At 50.1% G+C, this 19,779-nt stretch overlaps 1 protein-coding gene across 1 annotated transcript; it reads left to right on the top strand.

The window, feature by feature from the left end:
• The first annotated feature begins 712 nt into the window (after positions 1-712).
• On the top strand, positions 713-2,129 carry LOC123146046 (phosphoenolpyruvate carboxylase kinase 2). The gene is made up of 2 exons (XM_044565621.1): positions 713-1,593; positions 1,692-2,129. Exons 1-2 carry the CDS (start codon positions 786-788, stop codon positions 1,736-1,738), a joined length of 855 nt encoding a protein of 284 aa, XP_044421556.1. The 5' UTR covers positions 713-785; the 3' UTR covers positions 1,739-2,129.
• The last annotated feature ends 17,650 nt before the right edge of the window (positions 2,130-19,779 follow it).

Below are 19,779 nucleotides of genomic sequence, written 5' to 3'. Positions count from 1 at the left end.
GTGGTATGGTCGGAGAGGCCTTTCCTTCAAAAAAATGGTTGATCGGTACTCCCTCCGTCTAGGTGTGTAAGTCATCCTACGTTGTGCACCGCGACCAAGGCGGAGAGGAAAACGAGAAAACTTAATGTCTTTTTGCTAATTAATAGCGTTGCATGCAATGAACTAATCACTGCATGTCATGTTTGGTAGTCTCAAGTCATTGAAAGCATGCACGGCCCACATCTCTTATTGGTTGATATGTGACAAAACAAGAAACGAGGAGGGAGTTAATGTACCGTGCTTAAGTATTTTGGGATTATTTGGTTTTCGTAAGGTGACTTACGCACCTAGACGGAGGGAGTAGTATTTTGTACGTGCAATTTGTTGTCAAATATTCTAAAAAGGCGGTTAGAGAAGGCAATCATTCATCCATCGCCCGAATTGCATTGAAAAACAAGATGAAATGCGTATCTTGGTGTTCTCTCTGCCTCGGATTTTATTTATTTCCTAAGTCAATCAATTGATTGACTATAAGCAGTAACTAATAACTCTCTCCCCACATTAGCAGTACTAGGTTTTTTCTGGTTTATTTAAGCATGCAAATGGAAAAAAATGTCTCCAGCGGATTCCAAATGACTAGCGGCCAAAAGAGAGGAGCGCGCAGAATATTCGCCTTCGCCACGGCCTCGCTGGCTCCCCCCCCCCCCCCCCCTCTCGCATTTATAACCGCCCTCGCCGCCGGGGAGGACGGAGACCAGCACCGCACACCACAACCGCCCGCCCCAACAACAGAGACGGACCCGACCATGGTTTACGGCGGAGAGGAGGCGCTGAGGCGGCAGTACTCCATCGGCGACGAGATCGGGCACGGCCGGTTCGGGACCGTCCGCCGGTGCCACTCCAACGCCACGGGGGAGGCGCTGGCGTTGAAGACCACGCCCAAGGCGCCGCTGCGGGACGCGCTGGACCTGGCCCTCGCGGAGCAGGAGCCCAAGCTGCACCTCCTCGCCTCCTCCCCGCCCTGCAGCCCGCACCTGGTCGCGCTCCACGCCGCCTTCGACGACGCCGACGCCGTCCACCTCGTCGTCGACCTCTGCGCCGGCGGGGACCTCCTCTCGCTTCTCTCCGCCCGCGGCGGCCGCCTCCCCGAGCGCGAGGCGGCGGGGCTCGCCGCGCAGCTCGCCTCCGCGCTCGCCGCCTGCCACCGCCGCGGGGTCGCGCACCGCGACGTCAAGCCCGACAACCTGCTCTTCGACGCCGCCACCGGCGCGCTCAAGCTCGCCGACTTCGGCTCCGCGGAGTGGTTCGGGGACGGGCGCCGCATGTCCGGGATCGTCGGCACGCCCTACTACGTCGCCCCCGAGGTGGTCGCCGGCAGGGAGTACGGCGAGAAGGTGGACGTGTGGAGCGCCGGGGTCGTGCTCTACATGACGCTGTCGGGGTCCGTGCCGTTCTACGGCGCCACCGCACCGGAGATCTTCGAGGCGGTGCTCCGCGGCAACGTCCGCTTCCCGCCGCGCGCCTTCGCCGGCGTCTCCCCCGAGGCCAAGGACCTGATGCGCCGCATGCTCTGCAAGGACGTCTCCCGCAGGTTCTCCGCCGAACAAGTCCTGAGTAAGCACCGACCACCGACAGATCCACTGAACCGAAGACTGCTCGCCGTCGTTGGAGCTCCTCGCTGACGTTTCTGGATCGGGTGGTGTTTTCCGCAGGGCATCCGTGGATCGCGAGCTGCGGAGGGGATGCGGTTGCGGGCTGAAGAAATCGATGGGCCAACATGCGGCACGCGCTCCATCCGCCTGTAGATAGAAGATGTCTCCACGGACGACGGCTCTGCTCTGTTTCTCCGGCAAATCGGCGATGGACAGAAGCAGCGGCGGTGCCGGAGTTGAGTCCAGTCAGTAGAACTAGCGGTGGTTCCTTCCGTGATCCTGTAGGTCTAGATATGGGTCTCTGGTGAAGCTGGAATTGCAGAAGCTTTCACCAGAGTTAGCCTGAATGTGTGTTTGTTCTCTGAATCTCTGTACTAGTCCTTGTACATAGTCTTGTTCAGTTCTAGCTGAAGAGGAAGAGAGGGTTTAGTAGTACTTAGTGGTACTTAGTAGGCAGGCTTGTTCAGAAGAATGAAAATGGAGCGAAAATTATGTGCATGTTTTGTACAAATTCACTGCGTGTTGCTTCAGTTTAACTCGCCGTCAATCTTCTGTGCTTCCACAACACTCTTACAAAAGGACACTAGCCAACTACCGAGTCCTCTCCAAGTGTGCTTGCTACAATGTATTATGAGATCACGGGGCTGGAGATTTGGTGACGGTCTTGCCGTCCGATGAATGATGCATGCTGATAATGAATGAATAGGATACGCTTTTGATTCAGATACTAGCAGCAGAGCAGTCGCATGGATTTTGGCCTTTTCAGTTACAACTTGCAAAGGTCCTCTATGTATGTATCCCGTGGGATGTTTTTCCTTTTTGAGGCAAAGCAGTCCTTTATAAATTAGGCATATCGCCTGAGACACAAACAGCCACTTGGGACGGTACATCGGAGTTCCAGCTAATGCTGTTATTGGATAAACACAAACGACCTATAGCTGCTAGTTCATGGGCTAATGTATGTATCCCGTGGGATGTTGGTACTGAACTTTTTTCTGCAACTTGTTTGTTCTTAATCACCATTAACCGATCGCATTATGCAGTCAGTCACATGATGGATGGCTCATCCGAGTATACCTAACTGAAAGCACTTTTACTGCCGAAAATGAAGAGCCCAAAACGCTCTACTACCTAACTGAAAACGCTTTTACTTCCGAACTTTTCTCTTTGCTTCAACTTCCGAAACTGAAAGGGTGAAAACGCTTCCTCTGCCGTTCGTTTCACCACACCACTTGCTCGCTCATCTTCACAGGCAGGCACATGATGTGCGTCCTTGGCCGTCCGATCCCGCTATCTGCTATCGAAGCAACGCCCAACGCCGAGAGAGATGGTCACGGTCTGCTCCCTGCTCGCCAAGCAACCGCCCTCCTCCGTCCTGTGCTCTCCCGTGAGGTGAGTGACTGCTCCGGATTCCTGTGCGCAGCGTCCAGTCATGCCCATGTCCATGGTTGGAGGGAAACATGCCAGCCAGCCAGCCATGCCCTGCCCATGTCCTTTGTGGCAAGTTGCATCTGCTGACTGCTGAGCACTCTGAAACCATGCAGATAATGAGGCCAACTCCACCGCGCGACCCTATCTTGTTCGGGTGCGTCCGTTTGGGGTAAAACGGACGAATAGCGCGACCCAACGCGCGGCCTCAAACGGACAAATGTCCGGATTCCGTCCGTTTTCGACCCATCCCCGGCCTAAACTTGCGCTCGGTTTGGGGTGAAACGGACGCGCGCAGACGGCCTCGACGCACGCCCTTGTCCCCCCGTGGCCCGCCTGTCGGGGACACTAGCAGTCCCTCCGCTCCCAACGCTTCCACCCTCTATCCCTGCCCCGCCCCGCCCCGCCGCCGGCGCCGCCGCTATTCTCCGGCCGCCTCCTCACTGTAACACCCCAAAATTTTGACCTTGTTTTATTAATTAAAATTTTGCCAGGAAATAAATTTTTTATTTTTTTGGATTTCTCCTTTGATTTCAGAACCCTCTTCTCTTTAATATTGTGGGTTTTTACCTCAAGTGGAAACTTTCCAAAAATATTTTTGGACTTGTATGCCCTCTTTATAAAATAAATTCTTTATCAGTAGATTTATTTGCATAATTAATTTTCATGAGCTTCATTCTTTTAAAATGACCTCTCATTAATTTGGAGCCCCTTTTTGCACTACAACCTCTTGATAAATGCTTTCAAAAATTTCACCAAAATTTGGGGATGTCATGTGAAGTTTCCACATCACTTTTATGCAAAAATATCTTTTGGTTATTGGACATTTTGAGCTCTACATCAATTTTTCAAATCTGGTCCAGTAGGTATTTTTGCACTACAACTTATTTAAATATCCTTCTAAAAATTCTTCCAAGTGTTTGGAGATGTCAGTTGATGCTCATAATTCAACTTCATGCAAAAAACCCAGTGTTGTTCTTTGAAAAATTTGAGTGAATCATCCCCATCTTCTTTCTGCTCCAGTTTGGTGATTTGTACTGCAACCCCATTCTATTTTGCTCTAGTGCCCTGGAGCTTTTTCCTACCTATAGTCCTCCCTACCAAACCCTTAAGTCCAGGAGATTGGACCCATTGGAGCATTTTTGGTGCATGCAATGATAGCCTTTAGTTTCTGCCCAAAACTGGTTTTCCCAAAAACTTGCACTATGAACTTTTTGTTTTTGCCAAACTAACCTTACCACTTTCCTTAGCTCCTAAAGAGACTAGGATCTGGGGAGTTTGGCCACCCCAAGAGATGCCTAGATGCCCATGGCATTCTGTCGAACACCCTGTGTGCAGGGACAGTTTTGGCATGTCTTCTGGTTTGCATTGTGGACTTGAGCCCCTGACCTATCCAGCATGTCCACTAACCTCCCAAATGTCCCTAACCCTGGCCTGTTGACTGCCAGCCTCACCCAAGCTCTCTAGCGCGCACTGGCATTTCGTCGAACACCTGCTGTGCGTGCTCTGGGCGCGGCCAGAGCGCGCGTTTTGCACGTGCGTGCGCTCGGGTCGACGCGTCCCGTCACTGGCCCCAGCTCGCCTGCAGAGCCGCGCCATACACTCGCCCCCTCGCAGCAAACCTCCAAGCCGCACTGGCGCCCTACAGCGCCGCCGCCAGAGCTCCCTTGGCGGCACGCCGGCGTCGGCAGCGGGCTCTGCCGTGGACGGCGTCGCCCAAGCAACCCGCGCGCGCCAGCTGCCCCCTGGGAACAGGCCAAGCTTATCCGCATGCTCGTCGGCACGCGCTCGTCGCCGCCACGACGCCCTGCAGCTACAGCAACGGCGACTCGTCGTCGATCTTATCCACCGCCGCGGAGCCAGCCCCGTCGCGCTATAAAAGGGGACCCCGAGCTCAGCCGAGCACTCAGACAAACCCAGGCCACCGCCATAGCACTCCCGTAGCCAGCAATCGACGAGGAGGGGCTTTCTTCCTCGTCTCCGGCCAGTTCGACCGACGCCGAGCTCTAGAGCAATTCGTCGCAGCCAGGCCCTCCCCTGCCAATCCAACGCCACCAAGAGCTTCCCCGTAGTCATGCGGAGCTGCCTAGCGCCTCAGCTTCGACCAAGGACCACCGGAGCCCAAAACCCACTCTGCTCCCGAACCTCCGTCCGCCGCGGAGCTCACCGCCGGTGACCTCCTCCGTCCCCACCTGTCTAGCACCCACCGGGAGGACCGCCCCGGTCTGGCGGATCCATCCCTGCCCTCGGGGCCCCGTGGGGAGCCGCCGTTCGCCGACGGCGATCGCCGGAGCCCCGCCCCGTTCGGGCAGAGAGAAAGGAGGGAGAGGAAGAACGGTCAAACCTGACCAGTGGGCCCCTTGGACCCACTGTCAGCGACCCGCGCGCCCGTCCTCTCTATTTAAGTGAAAGCGCAAAATCCGGAGTACGTGTCCCCTGCTTCGAAAGCATATTTTCCCCGAAGCGTTTTCCTTTTTCTGATTTTATTAAAACAGAACTTTGACTGATCTTTCACTAGCTATAACTTTTAAAATAAAACTCCAAATGAGTTGATTCTTTTTCTTACCTCTCTCAAATTTCATCTAGTTTATTTTAAGATTTATTTCAAAAATATTTGGGACAACTGTTTGTACTGTATTTGAAATGTGTGTTATTTGAATATTTCCCAAAATAGGATTTTGGAGAAAGGGCAACCTTCAAAAAGTGCACCCCCACATGCATACACTTGAAGGCAAGCATCCTGAACCCTGGTTTAATATTTTTTTGATGTTGTTGATACGGTTACAACATCATCTTGACTTGGAGCTTACGCTATTTTATGTGACGGTAAAATCATATGCATGAGTGCATGGTGGAGTTTTCTTTGCTGTGATAAATGATTATGCTGATGGTACTCATCCTCGTAAGCTTCTCTTGCATACCGGAAGGAAGTCGGGAAAGTCGCGGTCTTGGGTAGACGCGAGCTTGTCCCTAGTCCCTCGTTGAAACGAGTATGTCCGGTATGGCATGGTGAGGCTTGATGAGCGGTGAGCTTATCTGTTATTGGAAATATTCTTGTTATGCTAATCATGCAGGAAACACTCGAACCTCCTGAGTCGACCTTAGATCGAGTCTTGTCCAGTAACCCCCATACTTGCTTCGTACTACCACTTGTCCCTGCCATAGGTAGGGTACGGTTCAGTAAGTTGTCAACCCCTGTCTAGCACACACCGTACAGAGAGGCCGTGATGAGGGTCCCATGGCCATGGATTAAAGCCTGTCATCCGGTCCGGGGGCATGGATGTTTTTCCGGTTGGGACCGAGAGGGGGGCACCCCTTAGAGCGCGCGTATATAAATTTGATCCCATGCTACGTCGAGGTTGTAGCCTCCCCACTTAGAGTTTGGCTTGACAGGTGTTGTGGGTGATTCCAGACACCGGTAAGTTAGGCTGGTGTGTGCAGGTCAGGCGTGTTTTCAATTAAAAGACCGTAGACGGAATTAGTCCCGATGGACTAAAGAAATCCGTTACCCGTGGGTAAAGAGTACACCCTCTGCAGAGATTATACATCTATTCGAATAGCCGTGTCCATGGTTAAGGACTACAGTCTGGGATAGGTCAAGTGTCGGTCTTAGTGTCGGTCTTCGGAGGAAAAACTGTTAAACCAGAACTTGGATCATGACTTGTGACTTGTGACGATTATGATTACTATTATTGTGGACTAACCATTTACATTATGTATTTTATTGAGTATCCCTGGGATGGTTCTACCTCCTGGATATTCACTGTGATTATTATATATAAGCCCTTTATGTGGTGTCGCTTAGACGCCCGACTGTGGCATGTTTGTTGTTTCTTTTATATATAAGCCCTTTATGTGGTGTCGCTTAGACGCCCCGACTGTGGCATGCTTGTTGTTCCTTTTATATATAAGCCCTTTATGTGGTGTCGCTTAGATGCCCGACTGTGGCATGCTTGTTGTTTCTTTTATATATAAGCCCTTTATGTGGTGTCGCATAGACGCCCGACCGTGGCATGCTTGTTATTGCTGTCATTTATAAGCCCTTTATGTGGTGTCGCTCAGATGCCCGACTGCGGCATTGTTAATTTTTTTGCACCCTTTTCGAGGAGTCATTTCAGACACTCGATCACTGCATTCTATTTCTATATTGCATATTCATATTTTACCCACATGCGTGCATCATGGTTTTCGTATATTTCGTGACAGACGTTGTGATCATAGAATAATCCGGAGCATGTTTGATATATTATACCCGTGTTCTTGATGTTTGCGAGTACATTCAAACGTACTCACTGGCTTGTCCCTGGCTATTGTCTTGGCCAGATTTCCTTGCGTGGAGAAGAGCGTTGCGACGACAGCCCCGGAACCTACGCAGTATTGTCAGCAGCCTCGCGAAGATAGGAGTTATCCTGGTCAGCTGTTCTTGTGGGAAATGGAGTCCCATAGACGCAGATGTACCACAAACCGCTTCCGCCATCAACCACTAGAAACCAAATGTTGTACTCCTAGGCCAAAATGGTCTTGTACTACATATTTTGTACTTGCTTGGAATTTCTTGTATCAAGTTGGTGCCTCATCAGCTAACAGTAATCCTGGGGCTGGTGAGCACAAGGGCCATTTTCAGGAGAATTTATATCCCGAAAATCCGGTCCTGACACTCACCGTGCAGCCCCCGGCCGTCCATACCAAACCACGTCTCAACATGGCTGCCACCACGCCCGCGCTTTCGCCGTAGTTTTGGCCGTCGATCGGAGGAGGTTTGGCCATCGCTGTCTTTGCCGGTGGCAGAGGGGACACGACCGCCGGCGACGTACCACGGCGGCCGAGGCAGATTCTGACGAGAGCTCCAGAGCGGCCAGTAGCCGGCCGACAACCACCCCTGCTGCGTCGAGGTGATCATCGCGGCCTCTTCGCCACCACGACCGCAAGGTGTTCGACATTTTGCCCACAAAGGTATGGACAATGGAGACGAGTTTTTCTTCCATCACTTCCTTTGTTCATCGGACGATTCGTCGTCGGATGATGAAGATCTTGTGGTGGCTGCACTGGTCGTTCACGACCATATTCAACGGCAGCTTCCTCGGTACAGGGGGTCACTCCCTGGCCATGCTCCCAACCTGAACCGCAACTGGGAGAGAGGCCACACCCTGCTCTATGCCGATTACTTTGCCAACACCCCGCTCTTCAAGCCGGATGAATTTCGTCGCCGTTTTCGTATGGCAAGGCATGTGTTCCATCGTATCCGAGAGGGGGTGGTTGCTCATGACCCATACTTCGAGTGCAAGACGGATGCCCTTGGCAAGCTTGGATTCTCCTCTTACCAGAAATGCACCGCGACCATCCGCATGCTTGCATATGGAATTCCAGGCGATCTGATGGATGAGTATGTGCGTATGAGTGAGACAACATGTCTGATGTCAATGTACAGGTTTTGCCAGGCTGTGATCGAGGTGTTTGGCCCAAAGTACTTGAGGCAGCCAACTGCCGCTGATACAGAGAGATTGTTGGTGACCAACGCAGCTAGAGGCTTTCCAGGCATGCTAGGCAGCATAGATTGTATGCACTGGGAGTGAAAGAACTGTCCATTTGCTTGGCAGGGCCAGTACAAGGGGCATGTCAACGCGTGCACTGTCATATTAGAAGCGGTGGCTTCGCAGGATCTTTGGATATGGCATTCTTTCTTCGGCATGGCAGGTTCTCACAATGATATCAATGTGCTGCAGCGTTCTCCAGTCTTCGCAAGGCTTGCAGAAGGCCACTCCCCACCTGTCAACTTTGAGATCAACTGCCACCAGTACAACAAGGGATATTATCTAGCTGATGGTATAAATCCTCAGTGGTCAACTTTTGTGAAGACAATCTCGAAACCCAAGGTGAGAAGAGAAAGAGATTTGCCCAAATGCAAGAGAGTGCTAGAAAGGATGTGGAACATGCTTTTGGTGTGCTTCAATCCCGGTGGGGTATCGTTCGAAACCCTGCACTGTCATGGGATGAATGGAAGCTTTGGGAGGTGATGACTGCTTGTGTGATCAAGCACAACATGATCGTCGAGGACGAGCGTGATGAGAGTATCTTCGACCAAGGATTTGATTATCAAGGTGAAAATATTGAGCCCCTGCACCAAGACCCGGCCACATTTGAACAATTTGTGCAATTCCACCGTGAGATGCGTGATTGGCACATTCATTTGAATCTTCAAAATGACTTGGTTGAGCACGTGTGGGATCACATTGGCAACCAATAGATGTATTGGTTCATTTTATGTTCAGTCAAGACAATTTCAATTTGGTTGTAAAACTTTTTTATTAAGGACAATTTCAATTTGGTTGTAAAACTATTTTAATTTTCAGACAAATATTTGGACGTGCAAACTAGTTTTGATGAGAATATGGGCATTTTTTGGCCCTGACGGACATGATGGGGCAAACGGATGCGGCCGCGCGCTGGGCGCACGACCATCACATCACAGGACACGGCCGGACATGACCCCAAATCCCTACCCAAACGGACAGAATCAGGACAAAACGGACGTCCGTTTGGGGTCGCGCGGTGGAGTTGGCCTGAGGAGCATTGTTGCTGTGGAGGTTGGCCGGGAACGGCTTTGTGCTGTAGCCACCTTACCTACCTAAGAGCAACTCTAGCAGACCCCGCATTTTGCCGACCTGTAAAATGTGTTTGCAGGTCGCACGGGGGCGGTTATGCAGGCCAAAATTCGCGGCGGCAGACTAGAAATCGCAAACAAACCCCTAAATTTAAAAAAAGTTGTTTCGCGCGAGAAATTTAAGCAACAGCTCGCCGGAGCTCGCTTGCATAGATGGTTCTTCTTCGCATAATAAGTTCATACACGCCACATACATACATAAAGGTTAGATATGCTAGACAGGGCCTACGCTACCGCACCACTGCAACAAAATTGAGCTCACCGGAGCTCCTGCGGTAGCTGCCCACCGGCGGCCATCAGTCGGAGTCGGATGAGTCGGAGTCGAGGTCGACGAAGAGCTTCGCCTGCTCCTCCTTCATCACACGCAGGTCGGCCTCCTTCGATGCGTGTGCCTGCGATGCCGTAAGGCCCGTCTCGAGGAAGATCCGCTCGTACTCGAGCTCGCGCCGGATGCGCTCTTCCATCTCCTCCTGATCCCTCGCCGACCGCTCGAGGACGACGCACTCGAGGAGCTCCTCTTGCCCCGGTGGGAGGTAGTCCTCGGGTCTGATGACGCCTCGGCGCGGCGGCGCATCGGGCACGGCCTCCTCCGGCTCCCTCTTCACCGTAACGAGCCGCGAGCTCGATGCGCCCGCGGATGAGCACCCCGCGGACCCGTGGCCGGATGAGCTCCCCGCGGACCAATTGCCGGAGGAGGCGCGGCCCCGACGGGCGCGCTCTAGCTCGAACTCGTCGAGCTCGCGCCGGTTGTATGCCGGCGGTAGCCGGGCACCCTGGTTGAGCCACCGACACGCCCCCCGCTTGCGCGCGGTGTCAGATCTGGCGCGGCGGCGGTGCTCCGCCTCATCCCCCGAGTTGGCCATGGTGGTTCAAGGCTCGCCGGCGGCGAGAAATCGAGCGGCGCGGTGGGGGATTGAAGGGGAACGCGGAGGCGGGAGGATAGGGTTTCGACCCGCATCTGCCCCGCAAACCCGCAGTTATAGTGGCTTGGGGGTTGCGTTTGCGGGCTGCGGCAAAATTTTTTACGGGCCGGACACCGATGCGGACTCTGGTCTGGCCAGAAAAATGAACCGAGCCTATATAATCGCCGGAAGTATGCCGGTTTACGCCGGATACGGGGTCTGCTAGAGTTGCTCTAAGACCTAACCGAACCATCCTCATGACAGGCGCGCGCGACCTGGAAAGCTCGTTGCTTCTGTTGCTCCTTTGGGTTTGGGTGGTGATCGATGAGGACTGAGTAGGCAGGGCGGCATCGTGATGTAAATGAGGACATGGGCTGGTATGCACCGAGTAATCTATTAACTTTACAGCTTGCCACCACCGGCCATAGAAAGATATATCAGGTTCGGTAACTGAAAGCATGATTTTTTTTCATTTAGAAAAACAGGGAGGTGATCCTGGCTCCATTAATCAGAATGAAACCATGAGTTGCATAGCAGTTAAAATGGTTCAAATATTAAACACTACTCCCTCCGTCCCATAATATAATAACGTTTTTTAAGCTAGACGGAGGGAGTACATAGCAAGTTCAATATAAGGCAGCACTTGCAGGTGCCTAATGTAGCTTTAACAGGCAAACAAGGACTAAGCGACGAGGTCTCCCCGGATAGGTCTCGCACGTCTTCCCTTTAGGAGTGGCGCTGATCATGGCTGGGGCGACCATCTGTTGTGCATGTTTTACAAACTTTCTTTTCAAACCCGTGAACTTTTCTTCAAATCCATGAACACCTTTCATTTTTATGATTTTTTCCAAAAATCCTTGAAAAAAATATATTCAAATTCGTGATATGTTTTCAAAATTGATGAACCTTTTTCTCAAATCAAAGAACCTTCTCCAAATTCATGAATGTTTCATAAACAATTGGTGAATCTTTTTATCCTAAAATCGTTGAACTTTTCCCCAAATTTGTGAACTTTTTAAAAAAGATGAATTTTTTCAAATTCGTGATGTTTTTCAAAAATTGGTTCACCTTTTTTCAAAATTGATGATCTGTTTTTAAATTTCTGAACATTTTTTCCAAAAATTCATGAACTTTTCAATAACTTTATTTTTGTTTTCCATACTGATGAACTTTTTATTGCAAATCAATGAACTTTTTTCCATGTCTTTGGTCAACAGTTAACCGGTCAACCATGGACACCAGAGATCGAAGAGAGCGATCGAAAAAAAGGCGAACGAGCGACGCGAGGAAACATCTTCCCTTGTTGGGCCAAGCCTAGGGTGAGCAGCATGTGTGAGCGTCACGGAGCTGTCGAGCGCATAACAGGAGGCCCCGAGCGATAGGGTCCCATTCCCTCCCACCAGCTTTCTTATTTTTAGACAAATTCCCTCCCGCCAGCTAATATGGCCAGCAGCTCCGTGGGGACATTTATAAGTGGGGCAAAATGAAAGCCTAACAGGCCCATGTTTCTCTCGTGAGATCTGCTGGGTCTCCCAGCGGGAGAGCTATTTTTTTTTAGAAGAAAAGGGCAGCGCCCCCGTTCCATTTCATTCAGAAACGAAACAATAGTTCCAGAACGGTTACAGGTGAACACACACGATGAGCAGCAGACGTACTGTCACAGTAGCTTACCGTCGCCACATAGCTACAGGCAACGCAAATCTAAACACAACTAGATAAAGTGAAGTCACATCCAGGGCCAAAAAACTGGTCACACAAGTCTGCATTACATTGCCCGAAACGCCGGACAAGAGTTTTTGAAGGATGTCGCTGCTGGTTTTGTGTCTGCAGAACACGTGCCCTCCCGCCTCAGCCAGGATCTGGCCACAACAGAAAAGGGGGGGCTTCTCGCTATCATCTCCAGTTCTTTCGAAGCCCACACCAGCTTGTCCCTGACATGACATGAGGAAAGGCAGTTCCACGTAGATAGATTCAACGTGGTTTTCCGCCAGATAGCCTGTAAACCAGGCCAACAAACAGAATTGAAAACCATGTCATCGCGAGTTTTCCAGATAGCCCATAGACCAGCTACATGAATGACATCGACCGCAGCAAATCCATCTCCTCTGTGCCAATAGGATGAGATGGACATCATATTAATGTCATCACTAACTCCTGTCAGTCCACAGATGGCTTTTCAGAACTCAGTAGCAACAACACAATCAAAAAATAAATGAAAACAAGATTTTAGCTCAGAGCAAAAAACACAAGTAGGGTCTCCCACTTCCCGTCGCTTACTCAGATTGTCACTACTAGGAAAATGCGTATACACAGTAGCTTAGTAGTAGCGTTGTAAAATGTTAACAACCGCTGCTAATTAGCAGTAGTGCTTTTCCTAGAAAGCGCTACTAGTATCCCCGTAGTAATAGCGCTGGGAAACAAAAACACGCTACTACTATGAGGGACCAGACGAGGCCACCGACGGTAGGTGGAGTTGTAGCGCTGTACAGAATCCAGCGCTACTACTAAAAGCTACTAAAAGTTTAATAGTAGCGCTTTTTTATTGCACCGCTACTGCTAATGGGTCCCACTTAGTAGTAGCGCTTTTCCTGGAAAGCGCTACTACTAAGTCCCTTAGCAGCAGCGCGTTTTGCTAGGTAGCGCTACTGGTAGTTGCGGCTGGTGCCACCTTTCCCACCCCTCCCCCTCCTCTCCCCCACTTTGCCCTCTCTCCCCCTCCTTTCCCCTCTCCCCACTTCACTCTCCACTCTCCACTCTCCACCATTGCTGCTCTTCTTCTCTCTTCCGCCTACCTCTCTTCTCTCCTCATTAATGGCACCCTGCTCCATAAATGGCCTCTCTCTTTCTCCTACACCTCTCTTCTCTCCCCCATTAATGCCCCCATCCACCATAACCCCTCTCCATTAGTTAGCTAGCTAGATTCACCTCTCTTCCCCAACAACTAGATCTAGATAGCTATTTAGCCAACCACACGTGCTCTGTCGATCGTTCTCTCTCATCATCTAATCACTAGTGCAGAACCGGGCTTTAGCGCCGGTTCGTAAGGGCCTTTAGTGTCGGTTCTGCAACCGGCACTAAAGAGTGGAGACTAAAGCCCCCCTCCTTTACTACCAGTTCGGCACGAAACGGCGCTAAAGTGCCACCACGTGGCACGAGCCAGGCCCGGGTGCTGGTAGACCAAGCACCAACCGGTACTAAATGTTTGGGGGGATTTTGGTTTTAATTTTTATTTTCCCATTAATTTTGTGTTTTCCATTTAATTTTTTTGTTTGCTGGTATTTTACGATACTACATATTGTACATGTTATGCATATATATAAATAGATTTTCTCGTAGAACCGATCATATATATATAATCGAATGTCTCACAACCACCATTAATTATTCACACATACACATGTATATATATACAATTTCTCCTACATGTTGCCTTGGTGCCTTCGGAGCACGATGACAAGTGGTTCATGGGGGCGGTAGCGGGTAATAGTATTCTCCTTTGAGACCTATGACCTGGTCGAGCAAAAATCCCGCTATTTCCTCTTGAAGTGCTCGTATGCGCTCCTCTGGTAGGAGCTGGTCCCGCACCTCTTTGAACTGTTAAGAAATAGATCAATATGCATGTGTATTAGTTGTGTGACTAGATATCGACAATCATGTAAGATTTGTGAATAGTGTTCTGGCAAACGTACCCAGTCCTGTCTATCAGATCTGCTCCTTTCGGACGCCATCATGCGAATGTTCTCGCAAACGTAGTATGCACACACTTCAGTTCCCGGCGCTTGCTTCAGGGCCTTTACGAGAATAGAATTTAATCAGATAATAATTAATCAAGCATGTTAATTAATTAATGGTATTGAAACAAGAATTAAAGAGATGGTAGCTAGCTAGCTAGTACTACTTAATTACTTACCTTGGGTCGATACCAACATAGCTTTTGTCGCCATTTTCCTGGAGTCACCTTGATGTACTTTGCCCAAGCCCTGCCCGCCGGCAAAGAAAATTAATAAAGGGGTTATTAAAAATAGTTCATATCAGGAAATGACGAACTAAATAGGCCGAGATATAGTTAATAATGATTGAAATTACCTGTTGACTATCCCCTTCACGATGCTGTAGTCACTATCTTTTTTAAGTAGTGAGTCCAGTACTTCAACTTTTCCTTCGTCAACTTTAATGTCTAACAAGATCCAGTGGAAGCTGCATGCGCATACGTTTGCATGTATAAATTAAGCGGGCATGTGCATAACACTAATCAACTATAACCCTAAACCCTATACACTTATTAACATCTAGCTAGTAAGCAAAAACAGAATTTGTAGTACAAGACAGTGTGACTCACTCGAAGTTGTAAGGAAGTAGTATATCTTCATTGCTATTGAGGCGCTTCAAGAACTCTACCATGTTTTTCTCTACATCTTGTCTACACCATTCCAATTTCCATGTGTATTCATTAACGGTATTTGGGTCAATGAACCCAATGCCATAGCGTCCAGCTTTTTTCATTTCATACATCTTCATCCTGCATAATACCACAGAAAAGAATATATAGTGAGGATATATAATTACAGGTAATTAATGATCAATCAATGAGCACTAGAGCTAGCTTGAGACTTAAATTACAGAAAGAAATCACTTACAGACAATAGCAACTGACGATAGATTTGTCGAGTGCATCTTGATTGAATAACTGAAATAGTTCTGAATACTCAACGGACAGAGCTTTCTTATTGAAGTAATGATCTTCCTCGACTTGCACCATGAGGGACTCTCGATTGGAAATCTTGGTAATTTTCATGTACCAATCATGCAATTCATACATTCTCGTTGGGAGGTTCTTGACCTCCTCGGGCTCGACCAAAGGTTGGCCCCGGACATATTTCCGTTTTATTTCCTCCTCTCTAAGCGGAGACATGGGCTCGATATCGAGGAGTTGTCCAACAGTGATCTTGAGCATTTCAGCCTGCATTATATGCTCCTCGGTTATTACTACATCGCCCAGCTCGGGAACGTAAACGGTTTGCCCACAATAATATTGGGCGCGTACTCTCATGTGTTGTTGGCACAACAAGCGGGGGGGGGGGGTCGATTGCGCCGCCTGTTCTCCCAGCTGGGGAACGGTTTTCCCGCATTTTTTGACAGCTGCATGTTGGCTCGAGCTCGAGCTCGCTTCTTTCTGTAGTCGTGCTCGATGTGCCTTCCTGATTTGACGCTCATAGTCTGAGTCAACATGCTTGGGAGCTGGTGGTTTAGCCATACGAATGAAGTGGTCAATCTTTTCCTCAGGCACTTTCTCCCTCGGCGGCGTTGCCGGTTTCGGTCCAAAATGAGTGTCCACTTCAGCCTGCACTATTGCATCGTTTTGCTCCTCGGTCATGTCGTAAGGCCTCTGAGGAAGAGGAGCGAGGCTGCTTGGACCATATTTATATCGCTTGTCTCCGCCTGTACTTCCTGTACTACCTCGACTCGTACCGCTACGCACCATAGCTGCGGCGTGTCTCTTCTGCGATTGCTTAGGCGGCGGAGACGGCTGACGTGGCTTAGTTGGAGCAGGAGGAGTGGCCTGACGCTGTGCCAGACTTGAAGTAGGAGGTGTATCCTGACACGGTGTCAGACTTGAAGCAGGAGGTGTGGCCTGACGCTGTGCCGGACTTGAAGCAGGAGGTATGGCCTGACATGGTGTCGGACTTGAAACAGGAGGAGTGGCCTGACGCTGTGCCGGACTTGAAGCAGGAGTCTGCTCACGCGTTCGTGGACTTGGAGGAGCGGGAGTCTGCTGACACGGTGGCGGACTTCGAGGAGGAGTCGGCAGAAGTGGTGTCGGTGGACTTCGAAAGATGATGCAATCCTTTCTCCATAGGTTGATACGATGTATGGCCTCTCCCAGTGTGTGCTCGTCGTCACCTCCAGGAATGTCAAGCTCTAGCCCCGAATATGGGTCCACCACCTCATCAACCAAGACACGAGCATAGCCCGCTGGAATCGGGGCGCAATGGAAGGTTGCTTCGGGGGTAATTGTAAAAGCAACGGCGTCCGCCACCTTCATGGATATGTTCTTCATTTTGAAGTGTAGCTCACAGTTAGTGTTCTCTATGATGTCATCCACAGGGTATGTATCCAGCAGTGTGTCGCCCGGGGCGGAACCAACGCTGCTTCTCGGCATGGATGGGATGTTGCTATCCAATGCTGGATGATCATCCGCTTGCTGTTGCCGCTGCTGAGACCCCCTTTCCTGGCTAAGTGAGTCGATCTACTGCTGCTACTGCTGCTGGAATTTGAGTGCCAAGTCCGCGTGCCTTGCTTCTAGGCCTTGAAGGCGTTCCGCGTCCTGCTTCCTCTGCTCCTCCTCTAGCTTCCTCTTCTTCTCCTCCTCCATCTTCTTTCTTGCACGGGTCCTGTAGTCGTCGTTCCATTCCGAAAAGCCCTCATACCAGGGAATAACGCCCTTGCCTCGTGTTCTTCCCGGGTGTTCAGGATTTCCCAGGGCGCGCGTAAGCTCGTCGTTCTCTCTGTTGGGCGTGAACACCCCCTTTCGAGCATCTTCTATTGCGTCAAGTAACTTTTGTTCAGCTCCTTTTAGACTTGCCTTCTTCGAAACCAGGCCTGTCTTCGGGTCCAACGCCCCCCATGCGCATAGAACCAAGTTCTGCACCTGGGGGGCCAGCTCCTAGTAACCGGAGTGACCCCTGCATCCTCCATCTCTTGCTCAGACTTATCCCACTTAGGCATTGCCACCGCGTAGCCACCTGGACCCAGCCTATGGAACTGCGTCTTTTTTGCGGCATTGGACTTGTTTTTTCTCGACCATTCCTTAGATAATTCTGATTCCTTGAATTTCATGAAAGCGGGCCAGTGTTCTCTTTGCTTCTCCAATGTTCCCTTGAATTCTGGAGTCTTCCTTTCTGCAGCGGGGTAGTTGGCCCATACAGTTTTCTTGTGGGTGTTGAATGCAATTGCTATCTTCTTAAGAGCAGCGTCCTTGACTTTCTGCACATCTACATCAGTGAAATAATCTGGTAGGGTGAAATGTTCCATCAGAGATTCCCAAAGCTTTTGTTTTGCTCTGTCGTCGACCCAAGTAACATCTGGGCATTTAGTTTTTGGATCTTTCCATTCTTGAATGGAGATCGGGAGTTGGTCCTTCACAAGAACTCCGCACTGATGAACGAACTTGTTCGCAATGTTCTTAGGCGTGAGGGGTTCGCCACTAGCTTTGATGGAATCGATGTTGTACTTTACACCCTCCTTCAACTTTTTGCCCGGGCCGCGCTTTGTCCTGCTGTCTCTAGAAGCAGATTTGTTCGATCCGGAGGGCTGAAAGAAGAAAGATCGATTCGTTAATATATCTTCAAATAAAAAAAACATGTGATGATCACTAGATGCCTGCTTATATAAATATACCTTGCCGGTAGTCTTTGTTATTTCAAGATCAACATTGTATTCGTCATCATAGTCATTGTCTGCGTCATCATAATCATAATCATAGTTCATGACTTCATCAGCTCGGTCGTCGAGATCGAATATCTTATCATCACCCTCCCCGGTATTGTTCAGATATTGGGAGCCGTCATTTGCTTCATTCAGATCATCTGGCCTGTTAGGGCTGCGTATAATCTCGAACAGGGCCTCTTCTCCCTCTTTGCCGGTATTGTCCGCCATAGCTTTTATTTAACTAATACAGAAGAAATATAAAACAATTTAGTATTCAAATTACAATGCATGGATGCAATCAATCAGGAAAAATTGAATCATATAGTACATAATATGCATCGTCTCGAATAATATATAATCTCGAATACATCGTCTCGAATAATATATAATCTCGAATACATCACTGGCTAGGTAGCTAATAAAGATCGAATACAATAGAAGAATCTAGGCCACTCGCGGTTCCTGGGGCGCGGGCGGTGGACACCCAAAGACAAGGAACCATCACAGGATCATATCTCCGGTCATCTGCCCAAAGAACCTGCCAGGTATTGGAGAACCTGACGTCCATAGCAGCCATGTAGCGATGGACGTGCTCGTCCTCCTCCCTGACACGACGACGTACCAACTCCGTCGGGGCCGGCTCCCTCTGCACCGAATGTGGCCCACGCGAACGCCACCAAAGGAGATGAGGGTCGACGACGGGACCTGAGGCCGGGTTCCTCACCAAGCGGCGCGCCCCTCCAGGTAGCACCTCCCAGTGTCAGCCCGGCGGAGCCCAATCCCGGACATGGGTCAGCCGGACGTCGTCGCGAATGGGTCGACGGCGAGGATGCGGGCCGGGCATCGTCGAGAACAAATACTATATGCCCGCAAAAAGTAATATTTTTTAAATGATTGGATTGTGATAACTAAAATTCTATATGCAAATTCTAACAATTTGACATTAATCTAATTCATCTAACTAAAACTAATTCTAAAATTTCTAACATTTCTATATATATAACTAACATTTCTAATATTTCTATAACTAAAAAACAGAAAAATTGCTAACATTTCTATAAATATTTCTACAACTTAAAAACAGAAAAATTTATAACATTTCTATAACTAAAAAACATAAAAATTGCTATAACTAAAAAACAATGTGTGTGTGTGTGGACATGGCGGTCGGGGCAGGAGCTCACCGGCGAGGCGAGGCGACGGGGGGCGGCAACGGGGACGGCGACGGGTGGCAACGCCAGGGATGGGGACGGGGCGGTGACGACGGGGACGGGACGGGCGGGGACGACGGGGCGGGGCGCGGCGACGATGGGGACGGGGACGGGGCGGCGACGACGGGGACGGGGGCGTCGACGAGGAGTGGCGATGGGGGGCGGCTTGCGACGGGGCAGGGGAGAAGAAGCAGATGAGAAACTGAATTTTTTGAAGTGTTTTCTTATATAGGATGGGCCTTTAGTACCGGTTGGAGCGACCAACCGGTACTAAAGGTCAATTTTGGCCAGGCCAAGCGGCGGGAAGCGCCCACCTTTAGTACCGGGTGGTGGCTCCAACCAGTACTAAAGACCCACCCTTTAATACCGGTTTGAGCCACCACCCGGTACTAAAGGTGGTGCGCTGGCGCAGATGCGGTGCGTCATGTTTAGTCCCACCTCGCTAGCCGAGGGGCGTCCGCACTGGTTTATAAGCCCCAGTGCGGTAGCTCTCTCGAGCTCCTCTCCAAAGCAGGCCT

The sequence above is a fragment of the Triticum aestivum genome, chromosome 6D, assembly GCF_018294505.1.
Source record: "Triticum aestivum cultivar Chinese Spring chromosome 6D, IWGSC CS RefSeq v2.1, whole genome shotgun sequence".
Lineage (NCBI taxonomy): Eukaryota > Viridiplantae > Streptophyta > Magnoliopsida > Poales > Poaceae > Triticum > Triticum aestivum.
The sequence above is the reverse complement of the archived record's forward strand: the minus strand, read 5'-3'. Positions and strand labels throughout refer to the sequence as shown.